The following is a 25,450-nucleotide window of genomic DNA, read 5'->3' on the forward strand; positions in this document are numbered from 1 at the left end:
TTAAAATTTACTAATTTAAATTTGTTTTTATTTTTAATATAAATATTAAAAATAAATCAAAATTTTATAACTAGATGTAGTGTAACAAAATATATATAATATTAATTAGTTTTTAAAAAATTCTAAAAAAATAGTTTCTTTTATTTTAGTCAAATAACTATTTATTAAAGTGGACAAACTAATTAATTTCTTTTCATATACAGTTTTTTTTAAGACATAAAAGTAATTGATTGGGATATTGGTTAATATAATTAAAGTTACTATTTCGTTAAAATTGTAATTTAGAGGAAAATCTCAGTTAATTTTAGTATATAAATCTTAAATTTGAAAACATATTTTGATTTATTTTATTTTCATTTAAAATAATCACTACATAAGTTAAAATTTTATTTTAAAGTTATATTCAAACTTCAATTTTGTTGAGTTAAGAAATTAACTAACATAATTGATGATGACAAACATTAGATTATTGGGTTAATTATCAAATTAGTTTTGATTATTTTGGTTTAGTGATGCAGGACAAAATTAATATATAAAGGCAGCCCAAAGAAAACAAAGCAAGGAACCAACGGGCTGAACTTGAATCAAACCGGATCCAAGCCCGATTACTTCTCTCATTCAAACCCTTCCCATGTGCTTTCACTAAAAGCAACGTACACTTTTTTCTCTTGCTCAGAAAGTAGAGAAGTAAGAGAAAGTTTAGTCCCTAAGTTGTTCACCAAAGAAGCAAGAAAGAGAAGGTTAAGCAAAAGGTTAAAGTCTAATCACCCACATCAAACTGTATCAAGAAGTCAGAAGCCAAAATGTGATTTTATTTCCTTATACATGCATCATATCTTCTTCTCTTCATCTTTAACGTTCTGCCTATCCATTCTGGGTTACATGAGAAAGATGATCTCTGCTCTTCACTGATGTGCATCTACGGTCATATGTGAGTCTTGGAGACCAAGTTATTTTTCAATGGCCAAGATCTGGGTTTACTATTGAAAATATTTATTTCTGTTGTCCTGTGGCTTTCGGTCAACAAGAGAAGTTAGAACCAAAATTCCTATTTTGAGGATTAATGGAAAAAAGTGAGATGGTGGGTTGGTGAAGCACACAGCTCGAGAGTTGACCTAGGGAGTGTAACTCAGTAACATGCAAGGTGTAACACCCTACCACACTAAGCTTTACGCTTAAGCCGTAAAATAGAGGTGGTGTGGTATTACGACCTCTAAAATAAAATGAGTACATGTAATAGCAGAAGAATTATAATATGCTAGGAGCCTTGAAGAAAAGAGGAAACAAAAATTGCAAAATAAAAGCGCAACGCTCTAGGAACGGGTTAACCTGCGTGCTAAGGAAACCATAACTATTATACATATGATAACAGAAGTAGGAATAGAGTGCCAAAGATACAAAATAACAAGCTCCTAACTCAGCCTGCGAAGTCAAGACTGGCCAGAGAATATTTACATATATATACATACATATCCAAGACCCAAAAGTACATATACACAATCCTGCCTCTCCATAAACCTCTAGGAGGATCAAAAGAACAAGTTATGCGGAGAGAAAACTAAGTACATATATACACATCATAGCATAACAAAATAACTCTGTAACCACTCCGCTTCAAGGGTCCAGACGCCTAACGAGATGTCTCTCGGCCTGCATCTGAAAAACAACAACATAGTATGGAATGAGAACCGGAGGTTCTCAGTATGGTAAATGTGCCACACACATAATATATAAGGTCCTGGGAATGCCAGAGGCAATCCTAGAACGCCGACACTCAGATTATAGAGCTTAAAGTATTAAACAGGAGCCATAAAAGGTGATTTTCTAAAAATATTTAAACCCAACTTAACTTAACCTTAAATCTAAGTCCCATACTGCCATTCCTCCATACCTCCAACTTCATCATGTATTTTCACAGACAAATAGACAGATAAAGGCAAGCACAAGAAGGTTACAAATACTGCAGGTAACAAATACACATTTAAAATGGCAAGTACATATAGGCACACCCAATTAAAGCACAAGCAAGTAATTCAAGTAATATGCAGATGATGCATGCCTGTCCTATGGCTGATGAGGCTCATCTGTCGGTTATCCAGCCAACCCGACAAGTCTGAATTGTCCTTAGACTGTCCCCCGACGTGCATCCCCAAGAGTCTATGCATAGATTTTTCTCAAATAATCAATATTGCTCAATGGGGGTAACATTCCCGGGAATTTATATAGTGCCCGGTCACACTTACGTCGTAGGGTCAACAGAGTATCGAGTTTTCAACCTGGTACACGTGGTGGCAAGCCACGGCACTTAATCCAGGGAACCTCGTATCTCAGATCATTAAATTATTCATGCCATATAAATAATTCAATTATAATTCATCAACATCCACATCATTCTCAATCGCATCTCATTCATGATCATAAATCAATCATATTCAATCCCTATCTTTCATTATCACACCACCCATTCTGTCCATCAATAGTTTCGATTCAAAACATAATTCATTCTTTTCTAAATGAATCAAACTTAAAACATGCTCATTTTCTTAATAACTCAAAATCAAACCATATAACATTTGAATCTAAATCTTTTTAAATAATTATCTAAATAAAATCTCTAATTTTTTATAAAATTTCGGCAGCATCTCCTCTAAAACTCGGACTTTGCCACCCTTTTCGGGTCCAAACCTGCATTCTTTTCAATTCAACATACCCTTCCTCATCATCATGACAATCACCACAATAAATCTACCTCAAATCAACAATTAAACTCATGCAATATTCAAGTCCAACAACCAAAATCCAACTAAGAATCATAGTTCACAAATCCTAGGCTTTTAACACAAAATACCTCATTATCACAGCAACCTCCACAATAATTAAACCTCAAATCAATAATTCACCAAATCATTAGTTAATCAACAAGCACCAAACTAACCATGTTCATCAACAATAACATTCAACCATAATTCTCTCCAAATTAACATAACAACATTCACCATCCAAAATTAAAAACTAATTATCGAATAAACTTCAACCAAATATATTCATCGACAAATTACTAAACATTAAACATACACCTGCATTCCAACTTATCCAATGGTCATCTAGCCTAAGTTTTCACAGAACATTATATATTAAATGCAAGAAACCTAAACCATACCTTGGCCGATTTCCACGTAATGACCAAAGCTATTTATTCAAAACCAAGGCAGCCCCTCAAAACTCAACTAATCCGCTTCCTCCAAGTTCCAGTATTCACAATTCCAAGCTCCAATTATTTATTCACAACCTAATACACATTCATAACACATATATATCCAATTTAATACTCAAAGCTCAAATTCAATGAAAATAAAATAGAATTATCATATCCTCACCTTACCCAAACTTCACATAAGCAAGAGTGAACGTTTCTCTCAAGCTAATTGGATCCTAAAACATCAAAAATCAAAGAAATTCAACATTCCCACTTAAAATTCGAAAATTGGGGGAAAAGAAGGCTGAGTGCAAAATAGTGAGTTACCCATGAAATTGTTTCGGTAAAAACGTAGAGCTCGACGTGGTGAACGCGTGGCCGCAAACGGTGCGGCGATCGGAGCTCGGACGGAGAAGTTACGAGGATCGGAAATTAACGTAAGGTTTCGGGAGCTTTTTCTCATTTCTCCTCTCCCTGGAAGCTGCAAGCTTCGTTTACGCTGAATGAAAGAAAAGAGAAGGCTTCGGTCTTCTTAAGTGATGGGCTGGTTGGGCCCACGGGCCCGGTTTGGGCCCGGTTCGGCCCGTTCGGTCCAATCTTGGACCGATTTTTTCGAAATTAGTGTCAAAATTCTCGTTTCGATGAGCTCTATCCTAATTTAATATAATATTCACATTTCTAATCCTCCTTATTAAAAACTAATTTATTGACTAATTATCTACTAATTTAATCGGGGTTTACACAAGGAGATACAAAAGAAGTTTTTCTCACCATTCAGAGATCAAGGAGAGATAACCAGTATTCTTGAGGTGTATGTTCTGAGAAGAGCTCTCTGAAGAAGTTCATCGACTTGGACAGTACTTCCTAGTCAAGGAGCATTTCGCCAGAATGAAGAACTGAATCAGAGGCTAGCAAATCTGGTTTATCACATAGCAAAGAGGCTGTTGAAGAGTCAATCTCCTTCATGTTTTGTAAATTGTAATTTACTTTTCAATGTTTATCTTTCTGTAATCTCTTGAGGTAAAAGGCAGAATGAGAGAGCTCAAGTAAAAGCCTAAGAGTGGAAAGAGGCAGAGTGATACACTTGAGTGAAAATCCTAGAGTGATTTCAGATTTCTTTAGGTTGATTCTGTGTCTTGTATCTTGTACCTGTGAGGTACCCCTTTCTTAGTTGGGTTAGCACTAAGAGTGAAGAGTTAGGTATTAGTATAACCAAGTCAAGTTAGGTTAGAACTTGAGAGTGAAAGGATTGTGTCAATCCTATAGAATTGGTGTATGTAATACTTTAACTATAGTGGAAATTCCACCTCTGTTGTGGTGGAGACTGGAAGTAGGTTGCATTACACAAGGCAACTGAACCAAGATACATTATGGTGTCAGCTTCTCTCTTCCCTGCTCTATTCTGCTTTCTGATATTCATGAGGCAAAAATAAATTGTCTCATAAATTTTCTGCTACTGAGTTCAAATAGAATCAGAATTGAAAGTTTGTATTAAAGGGTTATTTCAGTAACATAAAAGAAAGTCATAGATTCAACCTCCCATTCTCTAAGCCTTCTACAACCTTCAATTAGTATCAGGAGCTAAGGTCTTAAGAATCAAGCTTCACCGCTTGGAGCAAAGGTCCAATGGCGAACAACTTAGGCACAACCACAGTTGCCTATACTCTAACTGAAGGCTAGTCAAACAACAGGCCACCCTTCTTCAATGGGAAGAACTATGCCTACTGAAAAGAGAAGATGAGAATCTTCATTCAATCCATTGACTACAACAAATGGAAGATTGTTGTGAGTGGTCCCAAGATTCCAGCAAAAACAAAAACAAGTGCTGATGGAGTGGTGACTCCTAAAGAAGAAGCTGAATGGAATAAAGACGATAAGAAGAAGATGGAGCTGAATGCTAAATCCATCAACCTTTTTCACTGTGCTATCAGCTTTGAAGAGTACCGAAAGGTGTCTAGATGCAAGACAGCCAAAGAAATCTAGGAAAAACTCCAAGTTACACACGAAAGCACTAAACAAGTCAAAGAAACGATGATTGATATGCTGCGAAAAGAGTACAAGATGTTTAATATGAAGGATGGAGAAAGAATTGATGAAGTGTTTGAGAGATTCTCAATCATAATCAACAACCTCGATGCTATGGGTACAAACTATTTAGAACAAACCCTAGTGAGAAAACTCCTTAGAAGCTTCACAAAAAAATGGGAAACCACTGCCACTGTCCTAGTCGAGAGCAATAACCTAAGCCCTATAAATTATGATGAGCTGAGAGGAAAACTCCTTGCCTATGAAATCACACACACAAAACCGGACTCAAAGAAGAAGGGAACAACCCTCAAGTCAAAAATAGAATCAAAAGAGAGTGAGTCTAGTGATGGTATTTCAGATGATGAGCTTATGTTTTTTGTTAGGAGATTTAGAAGGATGATGAAGAACAAGGGCAAGTACAAGGGTTCAACCTCAAAGAAACACAAGATGGACTTGAGTAAGGTGACTTGTCATCATTGCAAGGAGGTTGGACATTTCAAGCTAAACTGTCCGAAGCTCAAGAAGGAGGACAAAGGGAAGAAAGAAAAGAAGAGAGTGCTCATGGCAGCTTGGGAGGATCTTGAGAATGACTCCAATGAGGAAGAAGATTCTGAAGGTGAAGATAAAATCTACTTCATGGCTGGTAATAATCATCTTGATGAGGTAAATTACTATGACTTATCTATAGATGATTTACATGCTATAATTGACGATCTTACACTAAACACCTTAAAACTGCTGGATAAATACACTAAGTGTAAATCTGAAAAAGATATATTGAAAGCAGAAAATGATTTTTTGAGAGAAAAGCTAAAGGAAACTGAATGTGCTTTGGAAATTATTGAAGAAAATAGATTTCTAAAATCTGAACTTGAAAAACTAAAAGGAAAGCACATTGTGAATCCTTCTCATGAACTTATTGCTGAAAATGAAAGACTAAACAAAATGGTTAAGAGGCTGAATGACAACTTAGCAAAATTTGCTCAAAGTTCCAGTAACTTGGACAAATTACTTGCAAGCCAAAGACCATTGTTCAAAAAATTCAGTTTAGGTTATATAACCAAGGAAAGTACAGTTTTTAATGAATCCTCTATAAAATTTGTGGCATCTTCATCAAAAACTAAATCCACTTCCAACAGATCTGATCTTGGAAATGCTTCCACACATGAGGAGGAATCTGATGAATTTTGTACTAGTGAAATTGAGCCTTTTTAAAAAACCGAAACAACATAAGATAGGCCAGGTTTGGGATACATTTCGAATAAGGAGGTTGCTTTCAAAAATCCACCATTTTACAACAAAACCTCGTATTCAAAAAGTACAAATGTTTCAAAAAATTCTGGTTGGAACACTTTTGCAAAGAGGAACAATCTCAATAAAAATCAGTTTGTCAAAAAGAAGAGCACCTCTTCTAAAAACCAGAAAATTCCAGTCCTTTAATCATTTCCAGCAAAATAAATCATCTCAGTTTCAGAAATATGCATCAGAAAATCGTTATTTAAATTGTAAGAAATTTGGTCACTCACATTCCCAATGCTTCATTGAAAAAAGAATGGTGGGAAACCAAGTTTACAATGTTGTGTGTGATTTCAATGCACTTGGGCAACCAAGATGGATTAACTTCAAAGGATCCAAATTAATTTGGATACCTAAGGTTACTTGAAGTTTTTCATGCAGATTTGTCTAGCATCCAAGAACAAAAGGGATATGTGGTACTTAGATAGTAGATGCTCAAGGCACATGACTGGAAGGTCAACTTACTTCATCAAACTAAACAAGTATGATGAAGGTTTTGTGACCTTTGGAGATGATGAAAAAGGTAAAATAGTTGCTGTTGGAAAAGTAGGTAATAAGCACTCTACTTTCATTGATGATGTCTTTTTGGTAAATGGCTTGAGGCACAATCTTTTAAGTATAAGTCAGCTGTGTGACTTAGAATATTTGGTCACTTTCAAAAGACTTGAATGCTGTGTGGTAAATGAAAAGACCAATGAAATGCTTTTCATTGCTAAGCATTATAATAATGTGTATGGACTCACCCTTGATGAACTAAAGGATCAAAATGTAGCGTGTTTTCATTCTAAAGAATCTAAAAAGTGGCTATGGCACAAGAGATTGGGCCATGCAAGTATGTTTCAAATAAACAAACTTGTAAAGAAAGGGTTAGTAAGAGGTCTTCCTTTGATAAGGTTTGACAAAGACATCACTTGTGATGCTTGTCAAATGGGAAAACAAACAAAAAGTTCATTTAAATCAAAGGAAGACATCTCTACTAACAGGCCACTTGAATTGCTACATATTGATTTGTTTGGTCCAACAAGAACTCAAAACCTAGGTGGTAAACATTATAGTTTAGTGATTGTGGATGACTATTCTAGGTTTGGTTGGGTTTTATTTCTTGCACACAAAAATGAAGCCTTTTCGGCCTTTGAAATCTTTTGCAAGAAAATTCAAAATGAAAAGGATTTAAAGATCTCTTCTATAAGAAGTGATCATGGAACCGAATTTGAAAATCATTTATTTGAATTCTTTTGTGAGGAATTTGGAATATCTCACAACTTCTCTTGTCCAATGACACCACAACAAAATGGTGTTGTGGAAAGAAGAAATAGAAGCATTCAAGAAATGACAAGAGCTATGCTTTGTGAGAGCAATGTTCCAAAATTTCTTTGAGTTGAAGCGGTTAACACAGCTTGCCAAATTTTGAATAGAACTATCAGAAGGAAATTTTTGAAGAAAATCCCTTATGAACTTTGGAAAGGTTCCCCACCAAACTTGGACTACTTGCATATCTTTGGATGTAAATATTTTGTTCTAAATAACAAAAAAAATTTGGGAAAATTTGATCCAAAGGCATATGAGTGTTTATTTGTAGGATATTCCACAACTAGTAAAGCATATAGAGTTTATCATCAAGATGCTAGAATAATTGAAGAGTCCATACGTGTTACATTTTGTGATACTAACTTGGTGCAAAGTGTTTTGGAAGATTGGGATGCAGGGAATCAAGCTCAAAAGGATGATGAGACTGCACAAAATCATGAAAATAAAATTCTGGACAAGCTGAACCAGAAACTGCAGTGGCTGAAAATTTAAGAGACAATTCCATTTTGTCTCATGAATTTGAAGGACATCCTGAAACCAGCAGTACCCAGAATCTTTTGGTAACTGAATCTGCCTCCAAGTCCACCAGACCTTGTAAATGGAGATTCTTGAAGAATTATCCTGAGGAATTTGTCATTGGGGACGTCTCTCATGGGGTTAAAACTCGGTCTTCAACTAGAAAGGCAAATGAAGAAACAAACATTGCCCTTCTCTCTCAAATGGAGCCTCAGAATGTCAAAGAAGCTCTTAATGACCCTTCTTGGGTAAAGGCAATGGAAGATGAGCTTCTTGAATTTAAGAAGAACCAAGTTTGGACATTGGTTCCAAGGCCGAATGGAAAGAAAATGACCGGCACCAAGTGGATTTTTCGAAACAAGCTAAGAAAGGATGGTAGCATTACTAGAAACAAAGCAAGACTAGTGGCACAAGGATATGACCAAGAAGAAGGAATAGACTTTGATGAATCTTTTGCCCCTGTTGCCCGAATGGAAGCCATAAGACTTCTCTTAACTTATGCTGCATTTTGTAATTTTAAATTATATCAAATGGATGTGAAATGTGCATTCTTAAATGGTGTGATAGATAGGGAAGTGTATGTGGAGCAGCCACCTGGTTTTGAAAATAAAGAATTTTCCAACCATATTTTTAAATTATCAAAAGCTCTCTATGGTTTGAAACAAGCTCCTAGAGCTTGGTATGAGAGACTTAGCACTTTTCTTTTGAAAAATAGTTTTCAAAGAGGCACCACAGACACTACTTTTTTTATAAAAAATTCTAATGATTCTTTCATTCTAGTCCAAATATATGTTGATGACATTATTTTTGGATCAGCCAATGAATCCTTTTGTGCTGAATTTGAAAAATTCATGACAAGTGAATTTGACATGAGCATGATGGGTGAACTTAATTTTTTCCTTGGGCTACAAATTAAACAAACTGAAAATGGTATTTTCATTCATCAAGAGAAGTATGCCAAGGAACTAGTTAAGAAATTTGGTATGGAAAATGCCAAACCCATGGGAACTCCCATGCACCCTAATTCTAAATTAGACAAGGGAGAAACTGAGAAAGATGTAGATGAGACTAGGTATAGAGGAATGATTGGTTCTCTTATGTACTTAACTTCCTCTAGATCCGATATTGTGCAAAGCGTTGGAATGTGTTCAAGGTTCCAATCTAAACCTAAAGAGTCTCATCTTTCTGTAGTTAAGAGGATCATTAGATATGTTCATGGCATATCCAATTTTGGTCGTTGGTATCTTAAGATTGATGATTTTTCTGCAGTTGGTTATTGTGATGCAGATTTTGCCGGTGATAGAGTTGATAGAAGGAGCACATCAGGCTTATGTTGCTTCCTTGGAAAGTCCTTGAATGTTTGGTCAAGTAAGAAGCAGCCAGCAGCGGCTTTATCCACTGTAGAGGCTGAGTCTATAGCTGCTTCTTCTTGTTGTTCTCAGCTCATGTGGTTAAAAACACAACTTGCTGATTACAAGTTAAATGCTAAAAATATTCCCTTGTTGTGTGACAATATGAGTGCCATTAATATTTCTAAAAATCCAGTTTTGCACTCTAAGACTAAACATATTGAAGTGAAATTTTGCTCAATAAAAGAACATGTTCAAAAGGGGGATATTAGCATTTAATTTATTAAATCAGAGGAGCAATTAGCTGATATTTTTACTAAACCACTAACTGAGGACAGATTTTGCATGCTTAGGACTAGTCTAGGGATTTTAAGCCATGATTCATTGATTGCTGATGTGTTTGTTGAAGTTTTTGTCTCATAAATAGGTATAAGACAATTCTAGGCAAGTGAAGAACCTTCTTTTAAATCAGCATTCTCAGGCCTTTTTACAAGTACAGAGTCACCTGGGCCAACCTCAAAAATCAGATCTGGAGTAGTCCAATATGTTTCCTTAAACCAAACCACCTCTGGGCCCAATATGAGTGTTACATTTATTTACTTTTTCTGAGTTTGTTTTGTGTATTTTATTTTATTCCTTGTTTTTGTTTTCTTTTGGTCAAAAGATTTCAAATTTGAAATTACTTTCTATTTTACTTTTAATAAAATCAAATCTTTCTTTTTATTATGTCAAGTCTTTTCATAGTCATATCAGAGGTGATGCAGTTGCATATTTTGAGAAAACTCTTGGGTACGGTTACCAACGCTTCTCCTTCTCCCCTCATAACTCCTCTGCAAACTCTTCGATTTCTACCACTACCTTTACTGCTTCTCTTTCTTCAAAACCTGAAACCACCCAAACGAGGAAGAAAACCATTTCACGAAAACCTCCTCGTGAAAAGATTCTTAAACTTCCATCAAAACCGAAGCCCTCTACTCGTTTAAGAGATCAGACCTTCACTCCCTCACCTTCTCCTCCTACCTCTCCTCCTCGCACTGATCCCATGGCTCGTACTAAGAACCCTTCAAGGCTCCTTCCTTCTTCCAAGCCGATGCCACCTCTGAAGAAACCTCCATCCAAACCTAGTTCATCGAAGCCGAGTTCATCGAAAGGGAAATGACCAACAGCGACTGAACCTACCTCTGAGCCCACTCAACCTAAGACAAGTTCTGTTTCCTTGCGTTCTCAAAAAGGTAAACCTCGACTCCCTTTCAAATCTGTTAGAGAACCAGACATTGATCCTTTTGCTCATAAATCCCACTTCATGACATCTCACTCCAACTATAATCCTTATAGATTTAGGCCTGCCGTGAACAATGACTTTTATGAAGGAGTTATTAAGTACTGTACCCTGTGTCACTCTTTTCTTGCTGATTTGCCAAACCTGAAAAAGAAAGGTTTTCAATATGTTGAAAATTTAGAATTTTTAGACTGGAATCACCTTTTTAACATCAAAAAGCCTGTTTACCCTCTTTTGGTCAAAGAGCTTTATGCTAACATGACATATCACGAGGGAAGTGTGCATTCTTATGTTAAGGGCCGAGGCATTGTTTTAAATGATGAAACAATCAGTGATTCATTGAAGTATACTGATGTTGGGCCTTGTGCTTATACTTCGGTTAAGTGGGATGAAGGAGTAGGTATATTTTTCAATGATGTTTTGGCTCATATTTGTGAACATGTTTCTCTGATTGATGGCATCACCCCTACTCATAAAGTCCTGAGTTATGAACGTGCTCAGTTGCATCGTATTGTAAATCACATCATACTTCCTCAAAGTGGTTCATATCAAAGGGTTTCATACACTGACACTCTTATTTTGTATGCCCTTCTCACTAAAACAGAAATCTCTTTTGCTTATTTGATAGTAAGATACATGTTTGATTCTGTTAGAAGTGAGGAAGATAAAGCTCTCCCTTATGGCATGTTCTTAACTTGTATTTTTGAACATTTTGGTGTTGATTTGTCTAATGAGTCGTATGAGAATAGACACTCTTACCTAAAGAGAGGTGGTTCAGTGAAACAACATAAGGGACCTACTCGCACTGAAAAGGTTGTACTAGATGATGAAGATGATGAGTTCATTCCTGAGGAATCTTCTCCTCCTTCCATCGAGGGCACTTCTATCTCTACTGGATAAAAATCTGCTCTGTTTAATGTTGTCAAGGATGTAGTCCAGAAGTTTGTCTCCCAATCCAATCACATGATTGCCATGAGTAAGGAACAAAGGAAGCTAGCAAGCAAGCATGAGAACTTCCTCCGAAAATCAAGGGATAGGGTGGTTGTATGTATGAAGTTCATTGAAGATGAAGATCATGCCACTGATGTTGAAGAAGAAGCTGAATCAGAGGGAACTGGTTCGGATGCCTAGATTTGTCTCATGAAGCTGCTGCTGTCTGCTCTCTTTTGTCTCATGAAAACTGTTTCTTTTGTTACTTTTGGACTACTTTTGTTATTTCGGATGACTGTAATACCTTAACAACTGCTGCATTTACTTTAAATTAATTTAGTATTTTTTAGACTGTGCATTAACACTTTCCTGCAGGTTTAAGGTGCGGATTTTGCTTGATGTTGTCTATGCTCCACCCTTGATGACAAAAGGGAGAGTAATAGCATGAGCAGTAAATTTTTTGGTGAATTTAACTGCTGCTACTAAATTTTTTTATGATTTTGATTGCTGGTGGCACAATGGTTTTGGCATGAAAATTTGATTTGTAATTTTTGCTACTGTTGTGATTTTTTTTTGCCATGAAATTGGAACTTGTTGTATATGAGATGTTGCTGGTTTGCCCTTGATTAACCTTGATGCTTTGTTTTTGTTGCTGACATGATATGCTCAGTATTGGACTGGATTTGTGGTGCTAATTGTTTAAACTCCCTTTGTCAAGATAAATTTGTATAGTTCTTTACTGTTCTCTCTATAAGTATAATGTAAATAGGAACAAAAAGAAGAGCATAAATCTAGGGGGAGCTACTCTTGAAAAAGAAAGAGGGAGTAACACATAAGTAAGAAACATTATTCAAAGGGAAGTTTTTCAACTTTACTAAAATTCAATTCCTTTTGGTTAATGCTTAAATATGTTTGTCATCAAGGGGGAGATTGTTGAGTTAAGAAATTAACTAACATAATTGATGATGACAAACATTAGATTATTGGGTTAATTACCCAATTAGTTTTGATTATTTTGGTTTAGTGATGCAGGCCAAAATTAATATACAAAGGCAGCCCAAAGAAAACAAAGCAAGCAACCAATGGGCTGAACTTGAATCAAACGCGATCCAAGCCCGATTGCTTCTCTCATTCAAACCCTTCCCATGTGATTTCACCAAAAGCAACGTACACTTTTTTCTCTTGGTCAGAAAGCAGAGAAGTAAGAGAAAGCTTAGTCCCTAAGTTGTTCACCAAAGAAGCAAGAAAGAGAAGGTTAAGCAAAAGGTTGAAGTCTAATCACCCACATCAAACTGTATCAAGAAGTCAGAAGCCAAAAGGTGATTTCATTTCCTTATACATGCATCATATCTTCTTTTCTTCATCTTCAACATTCTGCCTATCCATTATGGGTTACATGGGAAAGATGATCTCTGCTCTTCACTACTGTGTATCTACGGTCATATGTGTGTCTTGGGGACCAAGTTATTTTTCAATGGCCAAGATCTGGGTTTACCATTGAAAATATTTGTTTCTGCTGTCCTGTGGCTTTCGGTCAACAAGAGAAGGTCAAAACCAAAATTCCTATTTTGAGGATTAATGGGAAAAAGTGAGATGGTGGGTTGGTGAAGCACACAGCTCGAGAGTTGACCTAGGGAGTGTAACTCAGCAACATGCAAGGAGATACAAAAGAAGTTTTTCTCACCATTCAGAGACCAAGGAGAGATAACCAGTGTTCTTGAGGTGTATGTTCTGAGAAGAGCTCTCTAAAGAAGTTCATCCACTTGGACAGTGCTTCCTAGTCAAAGGAGCATTCCGCCAGAATGAAGAACTGAATCAGAGGCTAGCAAATCTGGTTTATCACATAGCAAAGAGGCTGTTGAAGAGTCAATCTCCTTCAAGTTTTGCAAATTGTAATTTACTTTTCAATGTTTATCTTTCTGTAATCTCTTGAGGTAAAAGGCAGAATGAGAGAGCTCAAGTAAAAGCCTAAGAGTGGAAAGAGGCAGAGTAACACACTTGATTGAAAAGTCTAGAGTGATTTCAAATTTTTTTAGGTTGATTCTGTGTCTTGTATCTTGTACCTGTGAGGTACCCCTTTCTTAGTTGGGTTAGCACTAAGAGTAAAGAGTTAGGTATTAGCATAACCAAGTCAAGTTAGGTTAGAACTTGAGAGTCAAAGGATTGTGTCAATCCTGTGGAATTGGTGTATGTAATACTTTAACAATAGTGGAAATTCCACCTCTGTTGTGGTGGAGACTGGATGTAGGTTACATTGCACAAGGCAACTGAACCAGGATACATGATGGTGTCAGCTTCTCTCTTCCCTGCTCTGTTCTATATTATGATATTCATGAGATAAAAATAAATTGTCTCATAAATTTTTCACTGCTGAGTTCAAACAGAATTAGAATTAAAAGGGTTATTTCAGTAACATAAAAGAAGATCATAGATTCAACTCCATTCTCTAAGCCTTCTACAACCTTCAAATTTGATTTTTAAAGTTTCAATTTACTTATTTTGATCTTTTAATTTGGTATCTGTGACTCACATTAGGGTTTTAAGTATTTTGCTAGAAAAAAAATAAGATAAAAAAAGTTTCAATTGTCACATCAAATAGTTGCTAGAAAGTACAGCGTAGCAGTTTTCTGTCCATCTCAGTATGTCGTTACCGATTTTATGAGACTGTGACAAAAATAAGACTAAGAACCAATGTGAGTTGTAACTACTAAATTTTGGGAGACTAAATTGAGTAAATCGAAATTTTTGAAATTAGATTGAAACACGAATATAATTTTAGAGGTCAATATAAGTATTATCTCTTTGTTGACAATTAAGTTGTTTTAATGGTTATTAAAATCTAATAATGGTTTATAATAAAAAAGAAGCATACTTTTGCAACAACGAACTTATAGCAGTAGTTAGGGGTGTTCATAGATCGAATCATATTCACAAATCTATGGTATTTATCCGTATCTAATCCATAATTTATGGATATGATTCGATCTATAAGATGATTAGATTGGATCAGATCTGATCCACACTCTAATCAGATAGAAGTAAATATGTTTAAAAGAGTAAAAAAAAAGTTTCAATCCTGCTAGGTAATCAAGAGGGATCCTGCCAACTTCTATTGGGTTGAACCCCAAAGCCCATTTCAAAAAAAAAAAAAAACTTATGTCCAATCATCCATGGTAAACCTAATTCAACCCCAACACTAGTAAACATAATTAACCATATCTTTCACCGTTCAAGTCCAGCCTCATCCCTCAACCCCCGACAGTCCCCTTCCCGACCTCCCTCCTCCATCCTTGGACGCGTTTAATTTCCATTGCCGGTGTCAACGATGGTCAGTGCCGCTCGTGCTTTCGTCGGCGAGCAACCACTGGTCTTCGGAAGTCTATCTGAGTTCCGCCATTACTGTATAAGATACAATCACAAAAAGGCACCTCCTGTAGAAGACACATTCATAAAAGACACCTCCATTTAAAAGACACATCCACAAACGACATTTGCATTAAAAGATACATACATAACAAGATATATACTTCTTGAAGACACATGCATAAAAAGATACCTCTATTAGAAGACACATTCATAAAAGACAAAAGACTCTTCGTAAATGGATGATGCATTCATTCCTTCTTCTCCAAATGTACATTCCATCGACGAAGCGGTCGAAAATGCGGGATTTTTGTTCGCGACTTCGGACGACGTCACTAGTGTTACTAAGGGCGTCGAGTGCTTCTTCCGGATGCATTATGACCGGCGTTGGAGATAGCTTTCGGTAATATATACGGTCGGTGATGCGATGGGATGGATGATAGCATTCGGCATGAGGATCTGGAAGGCTGAGTTTTGAGGAGACGAGGGTTCACGTTCAAGGTGGGGGCTTTTCGAGGTTTCATCAAAGGAAAAGTAACTTAACAGTGAAATGGAGGCGTAATGGAATCCTCGTTTTTCAAAATTTGCTTAAAAACCTATTAATCAATTCTTTATTTTTTTAAAAATATAAAATTAATATATATTAATTAGAGCTGTTTAAAAAAGTGACAAATTTATGTTGTCTACCTATATTTTTTCAAAAAGTTTTATTGACTTTTTTTTATAAAAATATATTTTTAATATTTTTTATTTTACGAATATATTTGATATCCAATCCGAACATAAAAAGTGCGAATATCGAATCCGATCTAATGAGTTTAGTGCGAATCGAATTGAAATTTTGGTCATATATGATCTGCAAACATTATTAGCAATAGTAATTAAAAAAATTTATAATAATTATACTTTTAATTAGGAGGAAGTCCAAAAAAAAAATACTAAATACAATATAAGAAAATTGTACTTTAAGTCAGTTGGACTTTTTTTGCTCCTATAATAATAATATGGTAATTGTTTTATATGTCACACAAATATAAACGTTTTTTATTATTTTTTTATTTTTTGTGAACTTAAGAAACGTGATGTGAATCTCTCTAGTGCTATTATCAATTTTTTTGGGGTGAATTATATGGTAAAGATATAAGTTTACAGATGTTTTCTTTAATAGAATGAAATAGAGATTAATAAAGGTAGGACCCACATTTTGAATAACAATAAAATAATACAAAATAACTATAAAAAAATTTATATTCTCTCTCTGTACCACTTCAATCTATATAGTAGGGTGTTTTGTTTTTTGGTATTAGTCCTATCATCGATTTGATTCATATATAATTCAGATGATAAATTATTTGGTGATGTGCTTCCGTTTTAGTTTTTACTGTGATATACTTCTTTTGTATAAACAATATTTAAAAAAAAAAACTAATAATTAAGCTATTTCACTTTTTGTTTTAGCCCAATTCAATTTTTTTGGAAAAAAAAATCTTTTAAAAAGTTTAATAATATGTGAAAAGGAATACAGAATAAGTTACATAGGAACAAATTAAAATACAATACAAAACTATTATTAGCAAAAGATGAAATAAGAATTTTTTACCTGGGATTTGGCTCTTCTAAAATTATATTGTCACTTTAAAAAAAATACACCATTAATCAGTCTTAGACTAAGACAGTGAGGCTCACAAATAATAAATGTTACAAATTTAAAGGTGATTAAAGCATCATTTACTACTTTATTAACATTGTCACTTTAGAGAATTTTTTTTTTACCTAAGTGGTCTTCTTAAAAAAAATTAATTAATATGTGTCCTAAAGACATATGATAAGTTTATCACTAATAAAAAAATTTAAATATTTTTATTAATAAATACAAAATAAATACATTAAAAATTTAAATTTTGTATATTTTCAACAATTTTTTTTTTAATTTGTAATCTTAGCAGGTACTCTTAAATCTTAATAGATAAATTCTTAAAAAAAATTCACGTTTCAACAATTAACACAATTAAAATGAAAGTATGACATTAACCACTACTTTATTTAGGTTTAAATGCCGATGGTAACTGCTTAATCATGCATGTTCATCTCAGAGTTCTCCCTGTCTAGCCATGAGGATGTGAAATAAACAAAGAAATGGAAAGAAAAAACAGCAAAATTTATAACCGCAATAAAAACAAGATTTACCATTATATCTGCTTCAAGGTCAACATCCATGTACAATAGGTTTTATAACCGCAAAAAGCAACACACAGTTTGCAGTTCACAGTTCCCAGATTTTGTCCCTAAACCTAACAGAGACACAAATGATTACAGCATTTTTAAAATTACAAGCAATGCGGCATTGGGGGGATTTGGTTTGCTATCACTTTTGCATTTTGGTTGGCGAGGAACCTCATTAAGAGTAAAGGTTCACGTCCACCTTCCTAGAATATTCCGGAACATACAATAGTAAATTTCAACTTCACTTTAGTTTAAAACCATGGTATATATTTACGTATTTATGTACGTATATATAGATTGTATTTTAATTAAAAGGTTATATCTGTTATATATATATGTTCACCTTCTTAAACATACACAGGTCACTCATCACCGTACTCCATGTATATCCTAAAATGCTAATGCCATTTTGTTTCCTCTGTTTCCAGAGTTTGGAGAGCATTTGACTCAGTCTCATTGAAACAGTTAAAACCAAAGTCATGAATGCCAAAGTCTTGACAGTCCAATAACCAAGATGTAGGAGTAGTATCCCATAATGCATCAATGAGTGGAGTATCATCAAGCCACAAGCTGTTCAATATTAGAGATTCATCCCCATCCCCCGATGCAGAACAAGAGTTTTCAGTTGGTGGTGACGAACTCGACGAGTTCTCCTGCTGTGAATTGATGGGAACCGGTACCCCATTATTATCGTTGTTGTTATCAACAGTTTCCCTGAGCTGTTGTTGAGGTTGTGGCAATTGCTCTGCTGATTCGGATGAAGATGATGATGATGAAACTAGTTGTTGCTTATCAAGAGGTTCATGAGTAACAGGGTCAATACCCATCTTAAGGAGCTTTTTCTTGATGTGTGTGTTCCAATGATTCTTAATCTCATTATCTGTCCTTCCTGGTAACCTTGAAGCTATCTTAGACCACCTGAGACAAAGAAACTTTACCATAAGTAGTTAAGTAAGCTTTAGGGTGCGTTTGGAATGGAGATTAGGAAACAGAGACTTAGAATCTGAGATTAAATTAAGTTTTTATATTATGTTTTTGTGTAAAATATATTGAATTATATCTAAATATTATGTTTAGTTTAAGATAAATATAAAAATTAAAGAATAAATTTAAAATTTAAAAAATTAAATAAGAATATTATTAAAATTTCAATTTTCAATCTTAAAAATTTCAGTGTTTTCTATATTGAAAGGACTAAATTTTGTGTCCCAATACCAAAATTTTAATTTTAGTAAACAAACACTACCTATGTGTTTTGGGCCTTCCTTATTTCTTGCTTTGCATCCAAAGATAAGTATTCATATATATAAAGTTAATCTTGTGTATAGCAAAAACAAGGGAAAAAGTGTTGGAATAAGATTGTATGTACCTGTTGCCAAGACGGGCATGGAGATCGATGACAAGTTGCTCCTCAGAATGAGTGAGGAGGCCTCTCTTCAAGTCAGGGCGAAGATAATTGGTCCAACGAAGACGACAGCTCTTTCCACAACGCTTAAGGCCTGCAAGCTTAGGCACAGTTCTCCAACAGCACTGTCCATTGCTCATGATGAAGTTCATAAGCTTCTTATCTTCTTCACTTGTCCATGGACCTTTCTTCACCCCAACTTTGTCACAGCATGGTTGTCTCCCCATACTGCTATACCAACACACTACTTTCTTAACTTTGATTGCTCCAATAACCCAATTGCCCCACACCCACCTATATATATAACAAAAATTAAAAGGAGGCAGAGACCAATTGGGGGCCACCAATAGGTTCTGAAAGCCACCTTGGAACTAATATATATATTTAAGGGGTGTTCTCGTGTTTATTATATATATATATGACGCTGACCCAAAGACACACCTACATGTGTTATATCATCCCAAACAACTCTTAGAGACGAAAATGATTTATCTTTTTCCCATCTCCCTTTACTGATCCACTCCCCTGATTCAAATCTTACTCAACCATTTCGTCATCACCACGTATATGTGTCGCTAATTTATTGATGGAGTAGGGTAAGAGATGATGAAAAATAATACTTGTGTAACTCTTTTTCTCTTTTTGTTTAAATATAAAGTATATGTAAATTAAGGTTTGCTTTCAAAGTGAGTGGGAGTCATCATACATTGTTTGATTAGGATTACAAAGTAGAGATGGCCATCGTATCATTAGTTCATTACTACTAACACAAGTCTTTGATGTAATGGATATGTAAAGATGTCTATGGCTTAAAATTTGATGTGCTTGAAGAAGGTTGATCAAGATCATTGTCGTGTGTAGTATACGGTGTGTGTGGGACAAGTAGCTGCGCCAGGTGTGAAAATGTTAAAGCATTTGAAGATCTTTATCTATTTGACATTATTGGTGTTATTTTGAATGGACAATAATGATCTATTGAGTTTCGGTGGCCACAATTTTGATTTGATTTTCCTCTCACAAATAACCATTCCTAGCCCGCTCGCTGACTTTTGTTTTTCCTATGCCCCTGTTTATAATGAATCATAATCTCATTAATGCATTTGGTAGAAAGAAAGATATAATACAGAGGGGACATGCATGCCTAATAATATGACTCAATTCAAGGGTTAAGAAAATATTCGTCAAGGCTTAATTAGGACTACAGGGAATATGATGTTCCAGGGATAAAACAGTACAATGACAGCACCGCTCATTAATTGAAGCAAAATATAAGTAGTTATTAATTATTACAGATGGATATTTATCTAACTAATAGAAAAAGATTAAACAATTTCTTTCACAAATCTTCTGTTACACTGCTATATTTTATATATGATGCTCTATGGCTCACTCCACTGCTGGACAAGTATAATAAGGATGCGTGCATGAGTTGGTAAATTAAATCACAATTTTGGTTTAGTATCTTTGGCAAGTACCAAACATGCATGAACCGTAAAGCAGGCTGTGTATTATAAGCTAAGATTATTCCATGCATTGATCAACTATGAGGTTTATATTCAGGGCGTTTTCAAACATTTTTGCCTACCGTAACAAATGAAACAAATTAAATTTTAAAAAAGAAATGGGGGTTGGCAAGGTTATCAACAAGGCCAAGAGCCATTATAATATGGCAGATTGGCAGTAGTATCTTAATTCCGTGCGAAGAATAGATCATATCAAAGTCAAATCTCTTTTATCAAACAACATTGAGGTAGTGATGCATACATACATGTCCTTGTTGTGCATCTGCCATGCGGCTATTTAATTTAACATGTTAATATTTTATTACATGCAGAAGATTAGAATAGGGTAGGTGACAACCCCAATTTTTGGTCTTTGACTTTATAGTCTTCCCCTGCGTCTAAGCTTCAAATATCAAATTATTATATTAAAAAAATGATAAAACTTCTTTGTGGTAATTGGTAGAGGACTCATCGTATATAGCTGATGCAGGGGAGATGTGGTTTTATTTGATTTTGTTATTTTCTCTTATTTTCGTGTGGAAAGCTCTGAAAAGGAGAGGTTATATATACACTCAAACATTTTTTGTAGGTTATTATCACATTTTGAGGTTAAGGCAACTCAAATAGACAAATGCCACATAAATGTATGTTAGCTTTCAAGGCACTGTATTAAGATAGTATATTCTAGCATCATTTTGTTTTAATTTGTGAATTTTTAGAGACCATAATATACATATACTATTAGTATATTAGCTAAAGAGAAAGTGAATATTCAACATAAAAGGATTGGCCTCAGAGAGTACTCAATATGGAAGTTAGGTACAAAGACCAAGGGTGATATATATATATATGTATATGCAGCAATAATATATAATGGTCATATCAATGTATAAGCTAATTATGATTAACACGTTGCTTGCAAGTTGGAGCTGTCTGGAACCATATTACTGTAGCAGTTGTGAGTTCATTATCACACGACCCTTCGCCAAACATCTTCACAATTCTACTCAATTCCTTCCCTTTTAAAATCTCTTTGGCGCACTCATTCTCTTCCCCTTACACCATACAGAATTTAATATTTATGACCAATGTACATGGTAAACAATAATAAGCAAATATTGAGTAATGCCGTCAGTTCTTCTTATTTTATGTATATATAAAAAGAAAGGAAATTATAAAATTCTAACTATATTTTGGGGTAAACGGTATAAAGTCTTATCTCTTCTGTTGTACTGTTGTAAGTTAATCAAATCTTAATTGATTAGACATGTAAGTAATAAGCTTTATAAAAGTTTCGATAATCTTTTTTCTTGATGTGTTGAATCACTCACAGACCATAAATATAAAATATATATAAGTATATAACTTATAAGCCATCACAACAGTGGAATAGCAGGTGGACTGGTTGAAACTAGGACCAAGATACACAACGAATGCAAGAAAGTATAAGATAAATTACTTTAATCCATTTACTTTCACTTTAATGTTTATTAAGAGTATATTCATCCAAGTCAACGAATTATAGTTTAAATGTCTTTATACTCATCTAAGAGGTCGCGAATTCAAGTATTTCTATTTATATTCCAACATGTATTTTATACTAGTGGCTGACTTTGATGGCATGGACGGATCCAGAAATAGTATCTTGAGGGGCCAATAATATATATAAGAGGAATGCTAGGGGACCAGCAACTTTTGTGATTTGTAGCCATCAAATAGCCATCAATGATGGTTTTAATGGTGTGAGATTTTATCCAATGGCTCACATTTCTTTGCTGGTTACATGCTGGCCAGAATTTAATAAAGTTGCTGGCCCCCTAGACTTTTCCTATATATAATATTAAAAAATTATGCAAAAAATTATATAATGTAAAATGCATTACAAAAATATAGTGATAGAGAATATATTTTAAAGTACAAAAAATATATATGTACTTTTTATTAATGAAGTGGTCGATTCCTCGTTTCATAAAATTCATCGATAATAGAATTTGTGTCAAATTTTTCTGCAATTTTCTTTTCAATATAATTAAAAGACAATTAGCAAGAAATTTATCTTTCATTTTGTTTCTGAATTATTCTTCACAATATTCATAGCTGAAAAAGAACTCTCAGTTGTAGTAGTTGAAACAGAAAAAATTAATACCAAATGAATCAAGAAAGACGCTCACAAGAAGAAAAAAATCTACTTTATGAAAATTGAAAAATTTTATTTAATTAAAAAATATTAGTAATAATATCTTTTCATATTTTCTTAATATTGTTACTTACTTTTTAGATATTAGAAATCATTAATATTTAGGTTAGACTGAATTTTTATTTATATTAGACTAAACACTAAATAAATTTAAAAAAAATAAATCATACTTAATAACTTATTACTATTAATCTTTTTTTAAAAAAGATGGGGCCGAAGCCTCCATTCGCCCCCGGTAAGTCGTCCCTGTAAAATTGATGGCTGATTTTAATGTATACGTAGCATAACCCTTTTAATAAAAGTGTTTAAAACTTTTAAAAGGGAAGCATGCAATAAAAAAGATATAACCAAGCATTTCATGGATTCCTTACCAGATCAACCATATCATTGTACGACCACCATTGTCTACTGGCACCAAACAGCAAGTTAGTAAGTTTTAATTTTATTGATGTGTTCAAAGTTCAAACTCTACACTCTACATTATCCACACTATATATATATATATATAGTACTTCAAACTCTACACAGCAATTAAAATCTTCATCAAGCATACACTACACTGCATACAATACCAATTTTGCTACTTAGTATTTTAATAAAGAAAAAATAATAATTATTATATACTGTTAGATCATGTAATTTTGTGTGTATAATGTGGTTAAAAGGATAAAGATTACTCCATGTTATGCGGTTAAACTGAGATTAATGTGGGATTGGAACCCATCCCCATTGGAGTGATATCCATGACAGCTTTAGCTAGCAAACAAAGGCGCCCCTTATATTCTGCTGCCAATACCACAAGACACTGATCTTACCACCAAGGAATCATCATCCTGACTGAACTTCAAAACAAGTGTCCATTTGAAAAGTCACAACTATAACTATGAGTATTTGGTTTAATATTTTATTCAACAAATATATGTTTTATTTTCTTTAATGGCATTTCTTTTTATTTGGCTTGGCTTTTTTTTTTCATCAACTTTTAGTATTTTTTGTATGTACGTTTTTTAAAAGTAATATTAGACTTACTTCAACATTCAATGAAGAATGCTGTTGAAAATTTATAACATACTAATTTATTGTTTACTAATCATATCCTTTTCTTCTTTTATCAAATTTATATTTTAAAAAAAATAAATAAGTTTTATCTTAATTTCATTCATATATTTATATTTACACATCATTCTATATACATGTTTAAACTACTACAATACACCAAAAAAAACTAATTTGTTAATCATTTTATCATACATGTCAATTTACACAACACATAATGTCATATTTATTTTATACTTTCTCATAGATATATATATTTAATTTTTTTTTTTAAATTATATAATAATATTCATTATTTAAATACATTTTAATTAACATATTATATTTATATAATAATATTTACATGTAATAATATTTAACTTTTGTATAAATAATATAAAAAATGATATAAATTATGTCTTTTTTAATAATTTTATATTCTAATGTGATTTTGGTCAATATAATTTAAATATGATTTATTTTCTCGAAAACACATTTTACAAAAAATATTTAAATATAAATTACATTGACACCAATCTAATTTTGATTAAATTTAATTTTATAAAAGTACATTTATATCAACGTTCCTTTGGAAACTTAATCCAAACACACACTAAATCTATGTGTTATGTATAGCAATACATCCTCCCAAAAGATATATTAAAGGTGCATGTGCTTGTTCAAATTGAATTCAATTATACACGAAGTAGTTCAAATTCTTCATTAATAAAATAACTTAGTAACTTCCCAATATAAAATAATTGTTAAAATGCATTGTCACCGAAGAATCCCTATGACCTAATACTAACTATTTAAAGAACATAGCTAAAAGTAATTAAGTTATAATGTAAGAAAGTAATTTGCGTAATAAGAGAGTAATGCAGTCGTCATTAAGACAAACATGACTCGAATTAAAAATCTTATATACCACTACTATTTGACGAATTTCAAGGCTAGTTAATTAAACAAACAGATTATTAACTTTGGGATAATGTTCAATTCATTCTCGAAAAATTATTTATTCTTCAAATTATTTTTCTAAAAATTAAATTAGTTAATTGATCTTTAAAAATTATTATCACAAGTCAAATTAATTTTTCTATAAATTAAAAAATAACATATTACATTAAGTGATACGTGATATGATAACAAATTAATGTTATATATTATAAAATAATTGATTGATGTGTCATTATAGAGTTAAATTAATCCCTTAAAATATACAAGACTAATTTAATCTTTAAAAAATTAATTTAAAAAATGAGTGACGAATTTGATTATTATATGATCCTTTTTCTTTTAAATTTTGTTCAATGTGTTAGTGCATCCTCGTGTATTCCTGTGTACATTTGTGAGGTGTTTTCATTTCTTTTCAACACATTGAAGGAGTTGGATTAGAATTTGGACCCATTGGTCCAAAATTTCAACAGCGTAATCTTTGGTGTGACAAGAGCAATTCCCAGAGTGCATTCATGACACAAGGACTTTTGAAACACAAGTGTGTCTATATATACATATTAGAAATTTGGATGATGGTGGGTTGATATGAAAATTTGAAGCACAAGCAAAAAGAACGGGACAAGTGTATTCTAATTGACCAATAAGTATGTCCCACATTAAATAACGTCATTAGGATGGATCAATTTTAGTTCTATTTATATTATATAAAGAAAAAGTTTAGAGATCAACAACTTTATTAAATTTTGATTAGTATGTAATCAGCAAAACAAAAATGAATAATCCTATATTATTAGATGAAATTTCACACTATTAAAAATATTATTAATGACTATTTAATAACTATAAATCACAAAAATTATTGA

The 25,450-nt window shown here is 33.4% G+C and overlaps 1 protein-coding gene across 1 annotated transcript; it reads right to left on the reverse strand.

The window, feature by feature from the left end:
- Nucleotides 1-17,423: 17,423 nt before the first annotated feature.
- On the reverse strand, nucleotides 17,424-19,166 carry LOC107643021 (MYB-like transcription factor ODO1). The gene is made up of 2 exons (XM_016346557.3): nucleotides 18,858-19,166; nucleotides 17,424-18,406 (listed from the first exon to the last, which is right to left on the reverse strand). The coding sequence occupies exons 1-2, from the start codon at nucleotides 19,118-19,120 to the stop codon at nucleotides 17,887-17,889; spliced, it is 783 nt and encodes a 260-aa protein (XP_016202043.1). The 5' UTR covers nucleotides 19,121-19,166; the 3' UTR covers nucleotides 17,424-17,886.
- Nucleotides 19,167-25,450: the final 6,284 nt, after the last annotated feature.

Source organism: Arachis ipaensis, chromosome B5 (genome assembly GCF_059453495.1).
Source record: "Arachis ipaensis isolate K30076 ecotype BB chromosome B5, ASM5945349v1, whole genome shotgun sequence".
Classification (NCBI taxonomy): Eukaryota; Viridiplantae; Streptophyta; class Magnoliopsida; order Fabales; family Fabaceae; genus Arachis; species Arachis ipaensis.